Source organism: Nestor notabilis, unplaced genomic scaffold (genome assembly GCF_000696875.1).
Source record: "Nestor notabilis isolate BGI_N333 unplaced genomic scaffold, ASM69687v1 scaffold1579, whole genome shotgun sequence".
Taxonomy (NCBI): domain Eukaryota; kingdom Metazoa; phylum Chordata; class Aves; order Psittaciformes; family Psittacidae; genus Nestor; species Nestor notabilis.
In genome coordinates this window covers 33,773-56,662 of record NW_009943055.1, presented here as the reverse complement: position 1 = coordinate 56,662, position 22,890 = coordinate 33,773, and the positions used below count along the sequence as shown (strand labels likewise).

Here is a 22,890-nt window from a genome sequence, read left to right as displayed (position 1 = left end):
GACACCAGTCTCTACGTCCTGGGACTCCACCAGCAGTGTCTCCCAGCCAGTAGGGCCCTTATGCCATCTGCTCCCCTTGCCTGTTCCCACCAAGGTTGGCACCTTTCAGGAGAGGGTTTCGGGCTTTGCTATGTGACTGTCTGTGCTGTGCTGTCAAGGCAAGAGCAGGGGAGTGGGGGCCTGGTGTGGGGAATCATCATTGCTTTATATGGTGTGAGACCCCAAATACTGGTCCTTTTAGATGTTGTCTTGATCTTCAATTGATTGCTTAAGCCTTGATCGTAAGAACTTAGCTTAGATGAACACCGTACAATGTACATATGCATCTGCTATATATCTACTATCTGAGACAGATTTGTGTTATAGAAAGACTGTACCTCTGCAGAAAGCAGGTAATCCAGAGCATCAGCTTTCATATTACTCAAAGCCTCATTACTTGGAACAAAGACTGTGTAAGGCCTGTTGTCCTGCTCTAAATCCATTCCCAGGCCAGTTTTCTGTTTTGGTTTAAAAAGAAAAGTGAAATTATATACTAATATTAAAGAACAACTGAAAATAGCTTTATAGAATTGCTTTTCTAGATCCTTACCTCTATCAAAGATGTAAATTGGCTGTATCTTCCATTACCTTGAAGTACTGACATTATGGTTTCCTGAAATAGGATGAAATTAAGATTTTTTCTAGTTGGGAGCACAGAACAAACCCCAAGTCTTATAAGACACTTTCTGAATAAGAGTCTCAGACAATACAGATTGGATGCATTTAGGTTTCCTCATTGTTTGGGTGGTTGGTGGTGTCTGGAAGTGACTGAGATGGTAGCACTAGTCCTGGTGCTATACTGGATTATAGTTAGAGTTTATCATTGTCCTGAAACACTGTGTAGTCACAGAACATACAAACTGTGTGTGTGTGTAAAGTGTTATTATTGCTTCATTCCCAATGAGAAAGAACAGAGAAATAAAATATTTGCATCACCATATAAAGAAGTGATCTCTCAAGGAAGCATGCTAAGCAGGGCACCAGAAACACCAAAGCATCCAAAGTTACCAGTTTAGCCTTTAGGGGCGAGGGATCACTGGTTTGCATACAAGCTTTTCCTAACATCTGGACAGATGTCCCTCCTTTTACTATGTTGTCCTGGAATTCAGTGAGATGTATTGATTGCAACTGCAATGAGGAACCACTCAAATGCACTGAGAACAACCAAATCCTTCACAGACCAGCTTGGCAGAAAAGGGAATGTTTATTTACTGTGGAAACTGTGACATCACCTTTCACTGTGAATGTTGCTCCTCTAAACTGACCCACAATGGCTCAGTAGAGTTTGTGTAGCTACTGTCAGTCATCTTCTTTGGCATTCAATTAATGTGAAACTATTAAAAAGAAAGTGTGACACTGAATATATATAGCTTATGACTCACCTCTTTGTTGCTTTCAAATGTCGGCTCCACATTGTCCATGGCTTTGTCAACAATGTGCAAAATCCCATTGGAAGCAATAATATTTCCCTGCAGAAGTTTTCCTTTCCTCCTTCCTCCTTGGATTCTAATTCTTAATTGATTATCCTGAAAGAAGCCAGGCAAGGGATAGTGAGCTTTTTATTCTGGAACTACAACAGAGTGAGTACTCCTGTTGAATAATGTCTAGCACTCCCATTACCAACACCTGGGCCATTTAAATCTGGGAAGGCGAAAGGTTGCTTCCAATGCTTATCAAGGAAATGGAAAAAACTCCTTTGACTTTGGATCAGGGTTGTGTTATTTTGTTCCAGGACAGCAAAGTGCAGAAGAGAAGCAGGGACAGGTCCTGCGGGAAAAGCAGTGTACCTAAAAGGGCTCTGATGACTGCTAGTAATAAAGGTCTGCCAGGAAATGGCTTAAAACATGATTGTACTGAAAGGCTCAACTACTGTGATCTTAAGGGACTACAATCCATTTCCTTATATTATATGTATGGTTAAAATAACAAAATGTTGCTGATTCTGCACTGTAGTGAAGCGTGCAGGAAACTAACAGGCCTCAGACAGCAATGATATTTTCCTGTTACAAATGGAGTGTGTACTCATTAAAGAAATAAAATAGATCTTTCAGACGCCACTGATCTACTGCAAAACATGAGAAGTACTTGATTTTAGCCTTCACAGAGGCCCAAGTCAATAAAGTACATTAAATGGACCAAGAACAATAACTCTACATTATAAAATCTAGTATATCAGTTGTAGACCGTGGGATCAGACTGCCCCTGAGCGTACTGACATCAAATAAGCTGGGCTAGTGATGAACTTTACTATTTATTTTTCATGATTTACTGCTGTGCTAGGTTAATGGCTGGACTCTCTGATCTTAAAGGTCTTTTCCGACCTAAAGGATTCTGTGATTCTATATGCATTTTACTTATGCTGAAGACTTTCATTTGCTGCATCATTCAAAGGATGCTGATGCTCAGCGGGAGGTGGGATCTGCAGCGCAGTTGGTGCTCGCTCTGTGTGAGCTGTACGCACAGGTTTCCAGCACAAACTCTGGGCTTTTCCCTCTCCATACCCCCTTCTACTTCACCTAGGCTCTCTAGGGTCTCTTAATACCTGCCCTCCCTCCCCAACCCATCTCTGTTGGTTATGCCTGCAGATTTAGTATGACTTTAATTTTAGCAAACATTTTTAGAGCAGTCTGCGTTAGGCCTCTATGTCACTCAGTGGAGATGCATCTCTAAAGGTAATTTTTGTTTTCACTGATTTTAGTGCGAACTTTGATGCTGGTGAGGTTTGAAGTTTCACTAGAACTCCTTCTAATGCATGGCCACAGCTGTGTTTTTGCATAACCCAGCAGCTATCTGCATCCTGGCGTCTTGATGCAGAAAGACCTTTCATACTCCTCACCAGCTATCTGCATCCTGGCGTCTTGATGCAGAGAAAGACCTTTCATACTCCTCATTGAGTGAACAGAGAGTGGTATCCTTGCTGAGGTAGGCTGGAAGGCCACTTACCTTTTCTCCCTTTGATATCTCTCCTGACTTGCCAGTCAAAGTATATATTACATGAGTATTATTCAAGCTACTGGTATTCAGTTGACCGGCAATTACATGGAGTTTCACAAAGTACTGTGCTTTCTGTTTATTATTCAGAAGATCCTTTATCTAGAAGAGCAGAAGAACAGAGATTTATTTCAATGCAGGCTTCATCTAAAAATTAAAAGTAAATATATCCTGGTGAGTGCTTTTTCCCCTCCAGCTGTAACATTCTGAAATTATATGTTTTCCTCTGGAGTGAGGTGATAAGGCTTGAACCAAGTAAAAGCCTCTCTTGGTTTCAGTTCGGGACAGATGACACCCTTATGTCTCTGCATGGTACCTCCAGAGTTGTCCTCCTGACTTAAATGGAAAGTAATGGATGCTGATCACTTACATATCAGCTCCCCTCCATGTAGTTTGGTTTTTTTACTAAACCCATTGTATTTTAGCACCCTTACATAAAAGGTGACCTGTAGCCTCCTTGCTGAAAATTCGGATCTTAATTCAGCCCCCCTCTCAAGCACGTGATAAAAAATTCAGCTGTGTAATGCAATCCAAAATTTATTTGAAGCCTGACTGCGTCCTACCCTGATTTGCTAAATTATTTTTCTTTTTTTTTCAAGTAGGAAAAAGACAATCTCTGGCCTCTCTATTTAAATGTATACAGAAGTGTTCTAGAGCAAAGAGTTCTGAAACTGTTGAATCAAAACACTTTTAACACAGATGAGATTACTGAAGGAGATAAATCCCTGCCCCTCATGTAAAACCCTTTCTCTTGTTTACTTACATTTGTGCCTTTGAGCCCCTTGTTTGTCGGTACAAGCACAGTAAATGGTCCCAGAGTACTTAGTGGCCATTCGTAGGTGTTTTCTTATAAGAGGGTGGGGAGTAGGGAGAGAGAAGAAAAGAAGATAAAATGCCTGTTGAAAAGCTAATTGGAGGAAGGGACTGTGTACTCTGTGTGAGGTATGCAAGGGCAGAATAAGCAAGAATACTATTGTGATTATTAAATGTTAATTTAAGATTCTAAAGTCTGAGTCATTAAAAGACCAGAGGCAGATAAAATATGAAATCCAGGTGCTGCTGCAATATTTGACACAGGATGGGACAAAACATTCAGAATGCTTCTGTCAGCCTGGAGTCTGTGTCATGCAGACCACGGTGGTGGACATGAACCCAGAGCTTCTTCGGAAATGTGCTTTTACAGGAAGATGGCCTTCTGCTTTAAATCGATTTAGTCTTCACAGGGTGAGGGATATGCTGCTGATAACCTGCTGATAATGCAAATGTCAGCAAACACGTAGCTAGTCATAAAAATTGATGCTCTGAAAATTACTTAAAGTTGTGCTACACAGATGGTATTTCTGTTCCAATACAGTAGTGTGAGATCAATGATACTGCAGCTGAAGGCATTAACTGTTTCTAATATTCATCTCTTTTTCCAGAGATTTAAAACCAGAACTGAAAAAATCTTTACAGTCGTTAAAGGTATGTCGTATCAGAGAATATATCTCAAAATTAATATGTTGCATTACAAACCAATTTGGATTATTCTGCTGTATATTCTTAGCTTTTGAAAGACGTTAATGTGGAGTAAATGTATTGTAAGATAACCTGTGTGGTTAATGTGTCATCGTAGCTTCTGGCTAGTAAATCAAATGGCACATTTATGTCCAAAACTTAACCAAAGAACATGAAATTGAGGCTGTTGCTAGCAAAGGGTGGCATTGAGCATGCTGGGCACTTTTTAGATGCATAAGGAGAAATGCATAGAGAAGCTCCAATTGAGCTCTTAGTGCTGAAGCAACGGATTTTGGTCTTCAATGCTGAATTTGAAGATCACTGCCAAGTTTTGTCTTTGGTCAGCTATGGGGGATTCTTACTCTGTTCTGGTCAGGAATTCAGGATCTTTATTTTAATTGTAGGGCTCAGTGAAAAAGACCAAGCAAATTATATTAAACAGGAGGAAGTTTTTCATATATACAAATTTAACCCAAAAATCGATCTCTATGAAGACAGTTATGCTGTTCTCTTCACAAGGTGACTGCAATAACTTCAAAAGGCTAGAAGCTGTGAGCCCTACCCAGGCTCCATCTCACCTCTGCAGACAGTTTGGGTATGTGGAGGATCCTCAGCTATGGCTGAGGTGCTCTAGTGGGGGGTCCTGAAGGTGATGGAGACCATGGATGGGATCATGCTATTAGGGGCACCTTCCTGTGATGGGGAGTGTTGGAGGAAGACAGGGCAAGATCAACTCACCCAGCAGGAGCTGACTGCTGCGTGTGGTCACTTACCCATGAGCGATAAGGCAGATGTCAGCTTGCCTTGCCAGCGCCCTCCCACTTCTGCGTTCAGGTCTCGGAGGCGCTCCATCACGTTTCCGTAGCACACAAACCCATTCCCCACGGAGCCCCCCTGGCATGTACACCTGCAAAGGGATTGTCATTTTAGCTGCACGCCTGTGCCCCATGGTGTCATTGAAGCTCTTGCTAAACCTGTGCCAGGTGTTACCTATTGCTTCTCTGAAGGCATTTTCAGGAAGCTCCAATGCATTTTAATTCAATCTTTGATTCTGTGTGCTGTGAAATATGTTAGTGCTTAGGGCAGCTTGGTGGCTGCTTACCTGATGTGGTGTCCTTCTACCAGCCTGGCCAGGAGGCAGTGGTGTCTGCCTCGCAGGACCTCTTCGAATGGGGGCTACATGACATGCCTGGCTGTGGTGCAGCCTCACATCTCCATATGTTACTGGAGCCCAGAAAGCCACTGAATGGGCCTGCCTTGTGGGTGATGAGAGGCTATGGTATAAGTGTATGGGGTGCCACAATGATACCTGTACTTTAATATTACCTTTTCTTCTAAAGCTGCTATAGGAGAAAATCTCATGCTTTCTCAGATGTATGATTTATGCTGCTGCTGTCTTTGTACTGGAAATAGCATCTCATCTGTAACATCCTGGCTGTCCTCTGGGGACTTCAGCCTGTGAGAGGTGTCAGTGATGTATGGTTGACCCTGTCCTATGTATGTCCCAAGCAGTCTCGGGTCACAGTGCCTGTGGGAGGGACAGGCAACACCTTGAGATGGGCTCAACATCGTCACTGCCTTGGGCTGGGCTGCATTTGAAGTAGTGTGGTGCAGTCAACACAAACTCTAAAATTTATGGAAGAACAACCACAAGTGTCAATCTGACAATTTCTGCTCTGTGAGAAAGGGAACACTCCTTATGAAAAAGGAACATTATGGCCATGAAAGACCTCAGTGTCATGAGAGAGCTGGGGAAGAAATTGTTGGTTGTCAAAGTGATTCACACATACTTGCTGTTAGGTGCTGACGGGTACAAAGGGTTCTGCCACCCAAAGAGCAACTAGGACTTGCGTGTGCCTTGGTCTTGTGTCAGCCTGACTGCTCACCGAGAGAGGTGGTTAGTACTTTCTAAAGCATCTGTACTCTTCAAGCCTGCCTCCATGTGAAGGGCCATTGATAACTACTGGTTTTGCCAATCTCAGATCTTTCTATTGCTATCTTCTGAAAATCAGCCCCTGCTTGGCTGTGCTTGGGACACTGGCTGGAAGTATCAGCTTAGTCATTTTCTCATCTTCAGTGCTAAAATTAAAGCAGGCACTTGTCAACATGTAGTGTGCACAGAAAGGAACCCTAACTATATTTAGGAGGCTAAACAACTGTATGGTATGTGTTGTCAAACATTGGCTTTTAATAGGGCCTTTCCTAATATAGTCTTCAGCATGTTCAATATTCACATAAGCCCTATCCATAATGATTCATCTCTCTGCATAGGATTCTGAAGGCATGGTTAGAGAGGCACATTACACAAGCAAAAGGTGTTCTATATATAGCTAATGACCTAGTTGTTTGCGTGTGCTGGTTGTTACAAACACACATCTGCCACTCACACCCCACAGCAGTACCAATCTGATGCCAAATCATCTCCTGTTTCCCACATATGGTCTCTACCATAGCTGTTTCTCTGCTGACAGCAATGTTATTTGAAAATCCTCACAGTTCCTGCAGGCTGGGGGACTGATGCAGACTCAGAGGGGTACTAAGGTTTTGGCCAAGAGGCTCAAGCTTTGATTTCTTGTGGTCCTGGGTAAAAATATCAGTCTAAAAGCATCTTCAATTTTTAGGATACAATTCTGATGATCTTTTTAAGGGGTTCTATTGGGAAGAGGGTATGACTCTAGAGCCTGGATGAACGGTTTAGGACTGGGAGAGAGGAGCAGCTCCTCCTTTGGAGCTGACCCGTTTCGTCTGATGGGGTAAATATTGCTTTACAGGCAAGACTGAAAAAGATGGGAATTATCACTGCTTCAGCTTTCTCAGGAGGAGAATTGCATCTGTGTGGAAAAGGCGAGCTCAGCTTTCTGTCTCCATTTTACCTGAACGCTTGCATAACAGAGTTTTGGTTTATGAAGCTATAATTTCTATGTTGAAGACATAGAGTTAAAGTAAGAGTGGGAATAAAAAAAAAATAAATTGAGTTTAGTTGAGAGAAATCCAGTTCTTCTTGAAAATCAGAGAGGTCATGGTCTAATATGCAGTGTAATTCTGCACCAGTTGAAGCTTTGTAGCTTCTGGGCAAGGCTGAACATAATTACTGTGCTGAAGCAATGCCATAGAAAGTGTCAGCACTCACTCAGGAAAGATCTATATGGGAACAGAAAATAGAGACAATCTTGATTTTCCAGGAGGTTGCCATGCTATGTTCACAAACTAGATTTTTGTCTTATCTACATCTTTGTCTGTATGTGAGATTTACTTCGCACAAATAATTTGATTCTGTGGAGAAAGTAGAAGTGACTGTAAGAGGGAAGATAACAGCACAACTGCATCTTTAAAAAGACCCCAAACCTGTCCTCTTTGTGTTTTAGAAGTAAAAACCCCCAACAAAGTAAGCCTTCCCAAATACATTTAAAATCTGGGATGCAGCCAAAATACATTGTATGTCACTTACCAGGAACAATTTATTGTACCCACTTTTACCAATCAGTGTTTTGCTTTGTAAAGTTCTTCTTTCATAAATGGATTTTCCTTAGTAGGAAGCTATTCAGTGTATTTTCAGTATTTTTCAAATACGTAGATTTAGTTTGATTTGAATCCCTCTGCTTTCTTCTATATTTGTTTTTGCCATTAAAGGTCATTGAATGAATGATGTGCAAAGCATTTGGAATGCTTGTTTTCCTCCACAGTCATAAATGTTTAATTTTTCTATTCTAAAATTCTCAAGACTTCCTCAGCTGTAGAAAACTGAGTTGCAACAGTGAAACAGTGACAAATCAGGAAAGAAAGGTCCTGATTTATACAATGTAGAATTTTATTGTAAATTTTCAACTCACGTTGAGAAGTATAGTAGTATATGATACTAGATATAGTGTAAGTATTTATTAAGTGCAACTAAAGGGTAGTATGCTACCCTTTAGAAATGAACTAGGGGATATTCAAGATAAACTTCTTTGAAATTCATAATATCTTTCACAAAAGTTATATTCATAATTACACTGTAAGGGAAAGCTGCATGAGGAAGCAAGTCCTGGCAATAAGAATCTAAATTCTTTGGTTTAAGATGGCTTTAAGTTTAGTGTTAAAACTGAGTTTCATTCTAACATCTGTGTAGCAAATATCTGTGCAGGAAAACAAACTCTGCCAGAGGTTTTGCATTAACTCATGTGCTTGACTAGAGGCTTTGAGGAATCCACTGAGGTTGGTGTAGCTTTCACAGCATGGGGGTCAGATTCCCTAGTTCTATCTGTATTAGTATACTAAAAAAAAGCTAGGGCTGCAGCGCTGTCATGTGATAATTAATGGTGATTAATTTTTAGCATGCTGCCTGGCATGTTTCTGGCACACACCAAGTAGCATTTTCCCAGGCAGTGCCCAGGCCCAGTTGAAGGGATAACGTGTGCCAGGAACTGCTGCCAAGAGGCAGTTATTCTGTTTTGGAAGAAGAGGAGACTTCAGCTGTGAGCCAGACGATGGATGCTGCTTGCCTCGTGGAAAAGAAAAGAGGTCTTGGTCGTTTTTATTTACTAGTGTAGAAATGACCTCTGAGTGCTATAAAAATAAAACTTTATAGGTATTAGCAGCTGGTCTGATGAAATCAGACACCATGTTAATTTGCTGACCCTAACCCTATTAAATCTTGTGATTTGTCCCTAATAAAGAAACCATTGATGATAACTTCAGGAAGTGTTCATCCACTGGATTTGTTTTAGCAGCCTGTTTACTAGGGGGAGGAGGGAGAAACCGGGTGAAAGCTTTAATAAGCAAAAAGACTCACATAATTTGTCCTGGTGCAGCCACTGAGCATTTAGCTTTTTTATGGCAGGTGTTGTTTGTTTCACAGATGTCCATCATGCTGCATCCTTTCCCAGGTACAAAGTTTGTATAGTGCTCCTTGCATTCACAGTGGGACTAAATCAGAAGGATGAGAGATGGAAGAGGAAAATTAGGCAGGAACAAATTGTGAACTTCAGCATACTTCCTGGAACTAAGGTTTAAAGACAGGGAGTTTTAGTTTGTCACCCAGTGAGTTCAGATGCAAGTATAAAGCTTATCCATATTTATACAACTCCATTCTAGGTTTTATCCATTCAGGAAAACCACTGACTCTCAGATAAATTTCCTTCAGATAAAGTGCTGTAGATTCACTTTTGTGGCCAGAGAACATTTAAAAACAGTGTGGGTTGGTCAAATTTGTATCTCTGTTCCCACAGCCCTCTGCCTCCCAAATTGAGTGCCAAAGCATACTATTAATGAGTGAGGTGTATCAGCACTGCCTTTTACACACCACCCTGTGTGTGCCAGCCATATGCAGCTCACTGAGGCACCCCTTAGAGAAGCAACTTATATGACTGTGAACTGCAGGATGACCCTGGATGACCGAGTCCCTTTTTGGCTCTTCAGGGTGTCCAGGCAAAACAAGTAAACAGTCTTCTGAAGTCTTGCTTTCTTGATGGCAAAACGTGGCTTTACAGACAGAAATCTGAGCCAGTTCCCAACAGCATGAACAAAATGCAGCCTTTATACAGTGCCTTTCATCAGTTGTTCTCAAAGATCCAGATGATTTCTTTCCTAAATACACTAACTTTAGGCCTGTATCTGGTGGTACCTGTGTAAGGAATCTATTGCACCTACAAGCCCACTGTGGTCAGACAAAATTTAACTGGGAAAATACCATTTCGGTGCCTTCATTTTGGGGAGGCAAATGTGAGCCAGAATATTCTAGGAAAAAGAACCCTATTGCCATTTTCAGAGGGGAAAACATGATACACATACATTGAGAAAAGAGGTAGAGGAATGCATTCCTGGTCAATGGTAGGGCTTATGTCAAAGCTAGGATTAGAGCTTGGTCTCCCTGAGGCCTGTTCCTGTACCCTTATGGCTTCTTTTTGGAGAGAAAGTATTATTTCTGCTTAGGCACGTGACATGGGAAGTGAATGGGGCTAATCATTCAACACTAACCTTTCCTGGACCGTCATATATGCAAATGGTAGACTGTGCAGGGCAATTCCCATGTGTTGCTTGGCACGGGTCTATGGGTAAGCAGACTTGACCATCCCCTTTGTAACCTTCTCGACAGGTACATCTGTGCTGGTTCGGTCCGAGGTAAATGCAGTCAGCATTAAGATCACACACCTTTTTGGAGCACGGGTTGATAGCTTGTGAAAAAAGAAGTGAAGTAAATGAATTTTTGCCTGCAGTTCTTAAATTGAAGGATTTACCAGAGCACTTCCATGTCAAACAAAGCCTGGGTAGACTAAACTTCTCATAACAGCCAAGTCCGAAGTATCGTGGTGGCATGAAGACATAAGGGAGGAATGTGTTTATGCTAACATAGCAACTAGCTGTTTGCTTTTGAACAGAAATGATCTCTTAACTTGGGAAACTGAGTTATAAACAGATTAAAACATGTAATGTGCTCATTAAAGTATCACAACTATTTCCTGTTCTCTGGTGGATTATAACTAGAGAAGGTCAGGTAGGTGACAGAAGGTCTATACAAGCTTTAAGTATGTGTTAGATCAGTTGGAAAATATTTCTTAAAACAATAGGCCTTTACTGTTTTCTTTCCGGTAATTAAACAACATAATGTCATCTGTTCAGCAAGTACTTCAGTTGAGTATTCCACACTGCTGTGGTTTCAGGACTAAACTGGAAGCTACTTCCATGGGCCATTCTTATTGAGGCCATGGAATTGTTTGTTCTTGTTCAAAATCCAGCAGTGCTCGAAAAACATCTTCTCACACCTTTGTGTTCGTATTAGGATCTTAGACCTCATAGCAGCCTTCCAGTATCTGACGGGGGCCTACAGGGATGCTGGGGAGGGACTCTTCATTGGGGACTGTAGTGATAGGACAAAGGGAAACAGGTTCAAACTTAAACAGGGGAAGTTTAGGTTAGATATAAGGAAGAATTTCTTCACAGTGAGGGTGGTGAGGCACTGGGATGGGTTGCCCAAGGAAGTTGTGAATGCTCCATCCCTTGCAGTGCTGAAGTCCAGGCTGGACAGAGCCTTGGGCGACATGGTTTAGTGCGAGGTGTCCCTGCCCATGGCAGGGGGGTTGGAACTGGATGATCTTAACATCCTTTACAACCCTAATTATTCTATGATTCTATATAATTAAGCACACATTGTAGCTAGAAGGTGGTAGGCTCTGGACTCATCTAAAAGGTGGTGCTGCTCACTGTCTTCCCCTCTGATCCGTCCTGTGTTCCCCCTCGGATGGGACTGAGAAAGTTGGCAGTGCTCGGTTTCATTCGTGCAAGCCTTCTGTTCTGGTGTGAAATCATGCATACACACATATGCACATGCTCAAATCAACTATAAGCAGTGCCACCTCCAAGCTGAGTCTGGGGCGGCCACTCCTATCCTTGCTTATGTACTTAGCTGTGCTGGAGCTGCTTGTCCTCTTCCCAGCCAGTCAAATATAAAAGACACTGGCTTAAGCCACAGGCAACCCTAGTGTCTAAATGTACTGGGATAGAGGATGAACATCCATGCATTCTGCATCAATACAAATACCAAGAGAGGCAGGGATGCTAGCATCCTCCTTCTCTGCTTGGCTATGCTGCCTACTAGAAGAACCTCACATTCCCTGAGGAGTGACTTTCTAATGTTTTGCTCTTGGATGATATTCAAGCCTACTCAGAAAGGATGGCACCATAGTTAGGACCAAGAAGATTGAATGTAAATATTCCCAGATGGAATAAAAAGTACTGTATTTGTGGCCTGATCCAAGCCGACATTTGCTAAATAGTGCTTTCAGCATCAGATGCAACCATTTGCTTCATTGCAATTGGTCTATAAGGAAGAGCTGGTGCTGTAAGACTAATGTAAGTAGAGAAAATCCTGACTCTTGTAATACAGTTAATTTGAGCATTCAATGGTAAGTTGAGGATTCTATGAAAACAACTTTAAGGCAGACTTTTAGTTCTGGCTGAGACGCTATTAGATTTGTGTCATGAAAAATAGGAAAGCTAAAATGAGCTTTACTTCTCTGTAGGGTTTATGCTTAGTGATGAAACCGAGCCACCTCGTGATGGATATTCAATAAATATAAGACTTTGGTTGCTGTTTTTGATGTTTATGGAAGCAAATTTTGAGGTTGAATTTTAGCAAGTAGAAGGGTGTGATAGGAGTGGATTGGTAAGCACTGATGACCCAGTATCCACACTATGTATTTCAGGGAGGTTTACTAGCTTTAGTCTGGTTGCCTGTGGACTGAAGCTTGTTAGCAATTGGACTGAAGGGCTTCTGAAGCACATTTTAGGGTTTAGTTTCATCCTGAAGGAATCTAGTTTGTGCACATGAGACTGCCTGGGGATATGAACCCAAGAACAATTAGATGGTGAGTTTTGGCTCAAAAGCGTGCTCAGTATCTGAAATACAATACTAATGATGTTGTGTACAAAGAACTCGGCGGACATGAAAATTACTCACGTTCACACTGTGTACCATCCCCATGGTGGTTGGGCAGACATGTGCATTGCAGTTGTCTTCCATCCTCACCTGAGGCAGTACATCTGGAGTTTGCAGGGCACCGCAAGGCCTCGCATTCAGCTATTGCTGAGGGACAGAGTGTGACAGGTTAAGCTGTGTCTGCACTCTGCGACAGGAGGCATTGCATTCTGCAGCATACTAGTTTAAAACATGCCTGATCTAGGGACCATCAATCTCATTGCTGTCATTGTTTTTGTGGCAATTGAAGTGGTGATGGTGATTATGGGAGCTCACACACAGGGTTTGAATTTAGGTGTGTATTTGGTTGCTCTAAAGTGATTAACCTGTGACTAATTTTACATTTGTCCTTACCAATTCTATCTGTATCAGAGCTGTTGAACGTAGAAAACAATCTACTTACGCTGATCACAGCTGAGCCCTTTGTATCCAGATAAGCAAGTGCATCTTCCATCCCCTGTAATTCCACTGTTGCATACTCCATGAACACAGTCGCAAACTGCATGGAGACATAGATTGGCTTTACTGAATAATAATGGTGTTTGGAAAGACATTGTTAGTGGTTACCCCATAGCAAATAACTTTGGTTATCTCTAGCCAACAACTTTGGCCAAACCAAGCTTTGACCTGAGTTCCTGAATTTAGAGGCCTCCATTAATGAGAAAATCAATACTCACAGTTCCATACATCAGTAAATAACATACTGATTTTTGCAGGCTGTTAATAGCCTGGGGCCTGAAAATTTTCAGGACACGCACTAGAAACACCAAACTGTCTAGTTGCTGATTCTGTAAAACTTGTAAAATTTGACATACAATCTTGAGACGAAATTGAATGTAATGTATAACACAGACCATTTTTATCATAGAGCATTTGTTAACAAATTGCTCATTTTTGCTTCAATTCTGTCTCATACACCTCCAGAAGAGATGAGTGTTGTGACCCTTTTCCTCCCCCTAACACAGAATTTATTTAGTTAAAAGGGTGATTAATTACTGTGTAGGTCTCGGACTTTTTTCTGGCCCTGTTCCTATATTCTGTCATGTCTGGATATAAACCTTGTGACAATATGCGCACAAGATGCCATATTCAGAGTAGAGGCAACTATGACATCCTTTTTGAAGGGTTGTAAGCCTTAAGTATACTTAAAAAGCTCAAATATCTGAAAGCTGAAGTGTAAAATGTTGCTTAAATTAATATGCAGCTGAGTCCTCTGGTAGCTTCCTGGAAACTAATTACATTTACGATACTGAATTCATTCAAGGAATCTATTTTCATGAAAATGTTGGCTCAGTCTCATTTCTGTGTATCAACACTGGCATCCAGTGGACAGCTGGTGGAAAAAGCGCCTTTGAGTCAGCGGTGGTGTAGGATTAGTATAGAAAGGCCAACATAGATTTCTCTAAATTGAGACCACTCATGACTCTTCTTAAAAGTCATTTTATGTAGATCTTGAGGGAAAAAAGAAAGGATTTTTACCTAAACAGCTATTACCACTTAAGCAATGTTTCTTAACATTTTTTTAATTTTTGGGTTTGATAGTTTAATGCTCAGCAGGGGTAAGGAAGGTAGGAGATACTAGAAATCATTAAGAAACAGGCAAACCTGGGAAAATATTATACAAATATATCCACTTGTGATACATATACGTTTTAAGTAGTGCACATAGCTCTGATCCCTCCCTCGATGTCCTGCTTCTCCTAGTAAAGTATGGCTAACCAGTGAAATCATAGAACCATAGAATGGTTTGGGTTGGAAGGGAACTTAAAGATTATCTAGTCCCAAACTGGACTCAGGTACAACGTAGACAATTTGTGGAGGATGGATCCAGGAAGAGCCTCCAAACACTGCAATTCGAATGCAATCTCTGGTTGCTTTTACTCTTTTCTCTTGCCCTGGATATCAACTATTGGCCTCCAACGTGGGATACTAGGCTAGAAAGACTTTTTGTCTCTTTCCAAATGGCTTTTTTAGAGTCAGCTGTACTAATTTAAATACCATGTATTTCATGCTTTGATAAAGATGGTCCAGTTTGTAGATATATTTAAAAACCATACCAAAACACTGTAAGCTGTTACAAATTACGCACTTGATATGTTCTCACTGAATATTTTAAGTACTGTAACAACCTTCTGTATTTAGATAAATAAATGCAAATCCATAATTTCAGATGAAAAGTGGGAAAAGATAACAACTGGCTACCAGGGAGGCACACTTGCAAAAACATATGGATGATTCTAATCATTAATTTATTTGACTATTGGCTATAACAAAGATATTCAAGACAAGATTATTTTTATAGCACTACACTGTGTTGTCTGCACAGCCGTGTGCTGAATCCAGCCCCACTGTGGATGAGAAATTCAGTAGCTGCCAGTTTTCTTTTCCCTTTGTGTTCCCTGAAGCAGACAGCAGCTCTTGATAGGACCTGCTACCCATTTCGCTATGATTTTTTTAGTGTCTGAATACAGCTTTCTCTTACCTTCTTTTCCTCAGTTTAATAAAGAAAGCTCAAACTCACCTGACGTGCAGTGAGGGCCAAATAAATGATCTTCAGCACATTTTTCACAGGCTGTCCCACCAAACCCTTTCTGTGAATTACAGAAAAGAAATAAAAAAGTTTCTCATCTATTGCTATGCAGATATATATGCTTAGCAGCCTGAAAACAGCATCCTTAGCTGCCAAACGAAAATAACACAGAAGGTTCAATCAGCAAATCAGAAATGACTACTGCAAAAAGTGTCTTTTGAATGATTTTTCTTTTTCCTCACTCTCTCTGCCCTTTAAAAAATATTTTTTAGATCCTGCACTTCAAATCAGATGTTCTGAGTATCAAGGTACCAGTAAAGAACAGTAATCAATCCCAAATCAGTCTTACAGTTGTTAGGTTGTATTTTCTGAATACTTTTCACTCTGTCTCTTTTTCACATGTCCTCAGATGTGCTTTTGATGTAATGGAAAGATTAACCAGCAGAGGGGGAGGTAGAAAACATTCATTTGAATTGTGGGTTTTTTTTTTTTAGATCTTTTTGGCTGAAGTTATCAAGCACTGCACATTGCACTCTCAGCAAAGGAACATTGTATTGAGAGTATAGTCCTAAGTACAAGTACTTTCTAATGAGGGAAAAAAGTTGTAAGTAATAGAACGCTCTAAGGAAAAAAGAAAAATAGAGGAACTCAGAACACCTGTGTCAGGAAGGCAAGACAGAAGGACTAAAAAGTTAAAATAATAATTTCATAATAAAAGTTAAAAAATAATTTCACCCAAACATGCTCAAGTCAGTAAAAATAATAGAGTGAAGATTATTTGTCCAAAACAAGCAAAAAAATGAGCTTCAAGCAGATTACCTCAACTGTCTCTGGAATACCTCTCTTTATTTATGAAGAGGATTATGCATTATTTCTTAGCAGAGCTTACATGTGATTGTTACGTTTTTCTTTTAAAAGAAAGGATGTACCTGACACGTGCATGTTCCATCCCCATTTATACCCTGGGAGCAGCGTCCTCTCCTGTTGCATGGTGATGCAGCTCCTCCTGGACATGCTAGAAATGACAATGTTTAAGCCATCAGTCAGCTCGCTCTGATCGTTATGGTCCCCTTGCAGATTAGGGGTGACAACCTCAGAGGCTGCAGGGATTTGGGCCAGACAAGAACCTCAAGTGACAGCTGCTGTTCTGCAGCTGCCCAAATCTCTTAATTAGAATCTCAGCTTCATCAGAGACCATCACCTCCTCTGGTCTGAGAACTTAAACTAGTGACTGTAATCAAAGGATTACACAAAAAATAGTTTTCTTATTCTAAAATATCATATTGATTTTGTTCCTGCTGATCCACCTCTATCTGCAGACAGTCTAAACAGTTAGAGTGGATATAAGTTTAGTTCACTTGACCACTTCTTCTGTATATTAATATGACTCTGATTGAGTATTTGCTGCCAGAATTATATTTGATAGTAAGTTAGAGTTTAAGCCTTTTCCTTTTCCCCACAAATTGCATTTACTTTATGTGGGAAATCTTTCCTTTTCCCCGCTACTTCCCATAAGACTGTGATATTTGATTCAAATGATCTTGGAAATGGGAATTTGGGTATCTCATAACCTATTTCTGTCCAAGGGGCTGTGGTCACTAGTAAAACCTGTTTGCCAAAGATGTGCTATGCTTTTCAGATCCTCTGTGGCTGAAACCATGACTATAGGCAGTGGTATACTAGGTGAGACAGAGTCTGACCAAAAACCCCAGTCAGCAGGAGCGGAGAAGAAATAATAGCAGTATTTTCAAATCAAAATAGTTTAATTTTTAGCTGAAATTATTCAATATTCAGATTTTTACTGAAATGTTGCCTATAGGAAAACTATATTACAATGATTTTTGTCAGATTGTTCTGTCAGGGTTTTATTCCCTGTAGGGTTATCCTTTGTTTTTTCAGTGGTACAGCCACTCCATGCATACGATTTATTAAATCCCTTCCATAAGCCCTTCCTTCCTGTAACTGAAGTTCCCATTAGGTACCATAATCCTGATGCAGGCCATATCAAACTCCTACTGCCCTCACAGGTTCTCTGTGGTAGATTTATTGCTTATAAAGAGTCTTAGTTTGTTCTGTGTGGGTGGAGATGGACAGCACTGGATTTATGCTCCCACTGAGTAACTTAATCCTGATTTAGAGCGTTTAAGTGATTCAGAAGTTTTCATGAAAATGAATTTAATTTGAACAGAGTGGTGAGCAAATGAGTGCTCATGTTATACATATACACCTAATTTTAGTGAATGCTTTGCCTTTATACCAATCTATTGATATTTCTTAATTTATTTCTTAATGATAACTCTTTAAGGTCTGTTGGATCTGAGTAAGCTTCTTGTGGATAAAAACCCCAATAAATCTAAAGATGAAAATTTTAGTACAGTTTCTCATACATGCTGAAATGAAAAGATTTTTTAATAATTGAGATGAACTAACCAGAAATGAGGTAAATGAATAACCACATATACTTTAATCTTTAAGGTGGCTCTTAGCTAATCTTGTTTTCTGGCTACCCTGTGATAGCTACATCTCATTTTCAGCACTGACAAAGGTGCGAGCTGTTTAATATCTGCTCTGAATGGAAACAATTTTACCTGCACCAGTGCTTTTACTGAACTTGTGAAGATAGAGAAAACTCAGAGTTTATAGTACAGCTTCTACGAAAGGATTCTGTAAAACTGCTAAAAAAGCAGGGTTTGGTTTTTTTGCCATTGGCATTCATTGCGCTTCCTCTTGTCTTCACTATCTCTCGTCTCTTGTTTTGATACCACCACCAAGGGACAGCTTTATCAGAAGTTTAGCAAATTACCATACTGTTCTATGAGTTTGTTCAGGCAGATAAAACTCTTCCTCCAGCTGGTAGGGCCGCAGGAAGCAGTGCTGGGGTACTGGAGAGGTCCTGGTACAGTCACTTGCTGCCACACTGGTGCTGGGGACAACCAAGGCCTTTGCTTTTGTTGGGGATGTTCTTTAGAAAGTAGTAAGAAGGAGATGCTTCTGCTTAGCTCTTAGAGCTGTCAGAGTGTGAAGGCAAAATCTTTATATCTAGGCAAAAAGAGCTTAAGTCTTTCAGCTGTTTTTAGCCGAATTTAATTTAGCACTTCCCAACTGTTATCAAATTCAGTCTCTTGGATTACTTCACCTGGCTCCCTGAAGGCTGGAGCAGTGGGTAGAACTTGTAAAGAGGTATTTTTGACTGTATAATTTCATAGAACTAGATTTATTATCTTTTCTTTTGGCCTTTAATTTTTTCACTTTTTAAAAATATTATTTTATTATTCTCACAGTGCTTTCTACTCAGTTGCTCACACCGTGCACCCTTCAGTTGGTACCCAGGCTGTTCTTTGGAGCCATGTCCAGAGGTAGGGACCTGACCTGGGGTAAGGAGTAGCTCCTGATGAAGCCCGTCAGTTACATATGTGGGACATCTGAGCTCCACCAGCTGTGGTATCTGTGGTTGGATGATACTGTCAGTGTTAAAAGGCTGTGGTCTTTTCCCCTGAACTTTTCTTCCCCTGTACTTTTCTCTTTTTCCTTGATGCTTTTTCACAGAGAGTTGAGTGTGCGGCTGGTTGGCGTGGAGCACTTCGTGGGGAAGGAAGTAGACAAAACATCTTTCATTCACACCGTGTGTTTTAGCATGTGCTATCATTTGAGGAAGCTGGAGTGCTATTTAAGACCTAATTTTGTCATTGCCATCAGATGCTAAATGTGAAGTAAGCCCCTAGTCAGGGATTTTTCTCTGGCTTCAGGAAGGACCGCTTTCCTCCAAACATTGCAAGGCGTGCCATATGCTCTTGGAGAGATTGCGATAATTCAGAGAGCTATTTTCTTCCTCCAAGTGACAGCAGAAACAATGCTGAGACCTTGATTCTTTGCTTTTTGGGGCCAGGAAGTTTGGCCAAAGGAAGAGAGGTTCCTTGCCTCTGCAGCCTCCTGCCTGCAGTGGTGCAGGCAGGACTCTGCCTCAGGGGCAGCAAGTCTGCCCCTCATGTGGCCTCCCAGAGCACCCTGAAGTATGGGATGATGGTCATATATAGCATTGCCTTCCTCCTACTGGGAACTGAGGCTGCATTTGGTGGAAAGATGGTAAATGACTACACAAGTGGTTATCTTCAGATGAAGACAAGACCACACGCTACATAGCTATTTGCCTCTCTTTTCTATAGAAGTAGGTGTTGGAGTTTGACTATTTTGCTTTAGTAGATAAATGACTGGTATTTAAATCATAGTTTGGGCTAAAACCATATGGTTTTATTTGTTTTGTGGATAAAAGGACTTCACAGTTATTGAACCAGGCCTTAACCCCATTAACTAAACAAGGAAATGCTTTGTCTGGGCAGGGAAACTTCCTCTGTGGGTCTTGATGCCCACTTCAGTAACTTGAGGTTTGATGCACTTGTGGAGCTGCTGAAAGGCTTTTCCTGAGGAAGGGACAGCAAGAGGAGAGGCACTCCTGGTTACCACTGCTTCAGTAATGCCTTTAGCATTTGCTGGTGGCAAAAAAGTTGGGAGGGAAAAACTGTTTCAGATTGAGATGAAAGAAAAGACCATCCCTGCCTAAAAAAAATGAAGAATTAAAGAGATATGGAAATATTTCAGATACAGATGAGGGTATTTTTGACCTAAGATGAAACATTTAAAGCTGAAATTTGAAAAATTTAATTTTTAAAATCCATTGTGGGGATCTTCCCAAATGAAAAGTAATTTTGCCGGCATTGACTGGAAGGATTTGTTTTGAAAATCTCAAAACCAAGAGGTTCCCTGATTTTTTATTTTTTTTTTAATAATTGTCTGTCAATTTTTCTTTTTAAATGAAGTTTCGAATATGTGTTTTCCCCCAAATCCTCTAAGTTTTGTCTGAAAACTGCTGTTTACTTCTACTCCTATTATATACTCTGAGTATATTATAGCAATAGTTTCTGAAAAGAAGAAAAATCACTGCTTTATTTCTACTCAAATCTTATAAAAAAATGCAAACTCCAAACCAAAAAAAGAGCTTACCCATGCAGTCTGGGCCCCAGCGTCCCTGGCAGCACTCAGGTTGTTCAAATTCCTTTACACAATGATGCCGACACCCCGGGAAAGAAAGTGTGTGTGTTTTGATTTCTAGATAATACCTGAGGAAAAGAAGTTGGAGCTGCTTTAAAGTACTTAAAAGCCTGCTGTGGGGAAAAGTGAAATTTTTAATCCCAGTGTCAGGCAGGAGAACTTTAAACTTAGTTGTATTGATCTGTCTTTTTTATCCTCATTAAAACATACATCACACATCGAGGTCTGAAAAGATCTTCGGAGCTGTTTCTTTTGCCACAGTATATTTATCTTTCTTTTTTCTTCTTTTTTTCTCTTTTTTTCCTTGTTTCTGCAACCTAACTGCAGCAGTTTTATCTAAATATTGGTTTGAAACAGTATTTAAAAAAATGCTTAATATCAAGGTTCTTTAAATACTAAGTAAGATCAAAATAGTTACATTTCCCCTAAAATACTGCTTTGATTTATTTATTTATTTATTTATTTCAGTATGAAAGGCAAGATTTCAAGTTTTTTTTTGAGATATTCCTTCCTGCCCTTCACCCCCCACACCTCACCAATCCGGCAGGCTGAAAAATCTGTTATTTATATGATAATATGGTATGAATTATATATCAGTATCATTTATATGATAATATATATCTGTCATGATATTGATGTATAATTCATATCAAGTATGCAGAATAAACAAAGAAATGATTTTATGATATTGCTCAAAAGAATATCTGATAGGCCATTGATAGCAATGTTTATTTTCCTCTTACACCATTTGCTGATTAACTTTAGGCTTGAATTAGTCTGAGTGAAGCTTTAGTTCTGTCTGGAGTTGGTGAAGCCAATAGTAAATATTCCTTAAGAAAATCACATAGAATGGAGCATTTTTGATATGAATTAACATTTTTAATTCATGGAGAACAATATTCATGAAGAAAAGCTCTGACAGAAGAGATACCTGCAGTCTGGTATTCCAGTCCCGTTGGTAATTTTGGTGTAACCAGCAGGGCACCGGGTTTCAAGGTTTAAAGAGCAAGGCACACATTCAGTTTTCATTCGAATGAGCAGCTTTTGATCGCATCGCTTCTTCATCTGTGAGAGGAGAAGATTAATTAAAAAGAAGGAAAAAGTTCTTTGTTGGTTTAACTCTGCCCCCAGTGGCATTGCTGAAAAATGACAAATTTAATTCAGCTTTATTCCCACTAAATCACATATTAGGGCTTTGCAGCAGTCTTATCTGCACAAAATATGTCCAGCCACCGAAGTTAATAGTTGTCTGTGGATGTTTTCCACAGTAGTTTTCCAGATTACAAAGCCAGAAGGACAACTATTCTAGAGGAGCATAATATGGGATAATGGAACTTCTTGCATGAAATTTAGTTTGAACAAGAAGACCTTTTAGAAAATTTTCGTTTGATATGGAAATGGTCAGTTGTGGAGAAACAAACCCCATGGTATGTTGCTTAGGTTGTAGTTTGTCTCTGACGGTTTTGCTTTCGTCTCCAGCCATTGCTCATTGTTTCTTGCATGGCAGGTAGGAATCTGTTCTGTTACAGATTTGACTACTCCTTTCCTATAAATACTTACAGTCTGAGATCAAAGTACATTTTGTTTGTGCATCTAAATAAATAGCATTTATTGAATTCCCTGCCATGATTCTTGTTGCCCAACTCTTGAGTGTTCCCTCAGCTCTCCCCTGTATCCAGTAGCCCACCTGGATGTGGGGTGTCAGATCCAGAGCTTCTGGGCAATTCCTGTGCACAGGAATGGGCCCTGCACACTCTCCCTGCAAGGTCTTCTCTGTCCCCTGCCTAACCAAATCGACCATTAACATTTTGTGCAGCAGCATTATGACAGGAGCTATGCATTTCCTATGCAGGATGTATTCCAAGCCACCACTTTCAAGGATGGAGCCCATGACAGTGCTATTATGTGTTGCTTGATGGATATTCCCAGTCTGGGAGTCTGTCCAGGGATTTCCAAAAAACATGTGTACAATTGCAGTCCCCTGCAGTCCAGGTATTATTGGACCTTCTGGGCACATGTGGGATGCTGTGGCCTCTTTGCAGAAGCTCATGGTTGGCCTGGGTGGGTACACTGGCATGTTGGGCAGCCTGGTAGTCCTAGGTGAAACCCTCACCCCTGCAGTTTTTCCCCTTGTTAGTTATCTTTCCTTCAATGTCTGCGACAGCAGCACATTTCAGTAGTGAAGATTGTGAGGATGTATCACAGACACTGATAAGAAGATTAAATTTCATGAGCTCTGATGGACCCCACTTAATAGTCATCACCCAGTTATAAGTACATTTCAACATGAAGTTAGGAGTCAAGTTTTAGTCTTTAGAAATGTACTGTTGAAATC

The 22,890-nt window shown here is 40.5% G+C and overlaps 1 protein-coding gene across 1 annotated transcript in view; it reads right to left on the bottom strand.

Annotated features, from left to right (window-relative positions):
* STAB2 (stabilin 2) overlaps positions 1-21,620 on the bottom strand; it is a gene marked incomplete at its 5' end in the record, with an annotated part of 78,382 nt that extends 56,762 nt beyond the window's left edge. The window contains 14 exons of the mRNA XM_010021693.1: positions 378-497; positions 590-652; positions 1,422-1,565; positions 2,983-3,132; positions 3,794-3,876; positions 5,301-5,434; positions 9,299-9,432; positions 10,483-10,679; positions 12,962-13,087; positions 13,383-13,478; positions 15,501-15,570; positions 16,439-16,524; positions 20,508-20,623; positions 21,487-21,620. Of these exons, the coding sequence (XP_010019995.1) occupies positions 378-497; positions 590-652; positions 1,422-1,565; positions 2,983-3,132; positions 3,794-3,876; positions 5,301-5,434; positions 9,299-9,432; positions 10,483-10,679; positions 12,962-13,087; positions 13,383-13,478; positions 15,501-15,570; positions 16,439-16,524; positions 20,508-20,623; positions 21,487-21,620 (1,653 nt within the window). The remainder of the gene's footprint in view (positions 1-377; positions 498-589; positions 653-1,421; positions 1,566-2,982; positions 3,133-3,793; positions 3,877-5,300; positions 5,435-9,298; positions 9,433-10,482; positions 10,680-12,961; positions 13,088-13,382; positions 13,479-15,500; positions 15,571-16,438; positions 16,525-20,507; positions 20,624-21,486) is intronic.
* Positions 21,621-22,890: the final 1,270 nt, after the last annotated feature.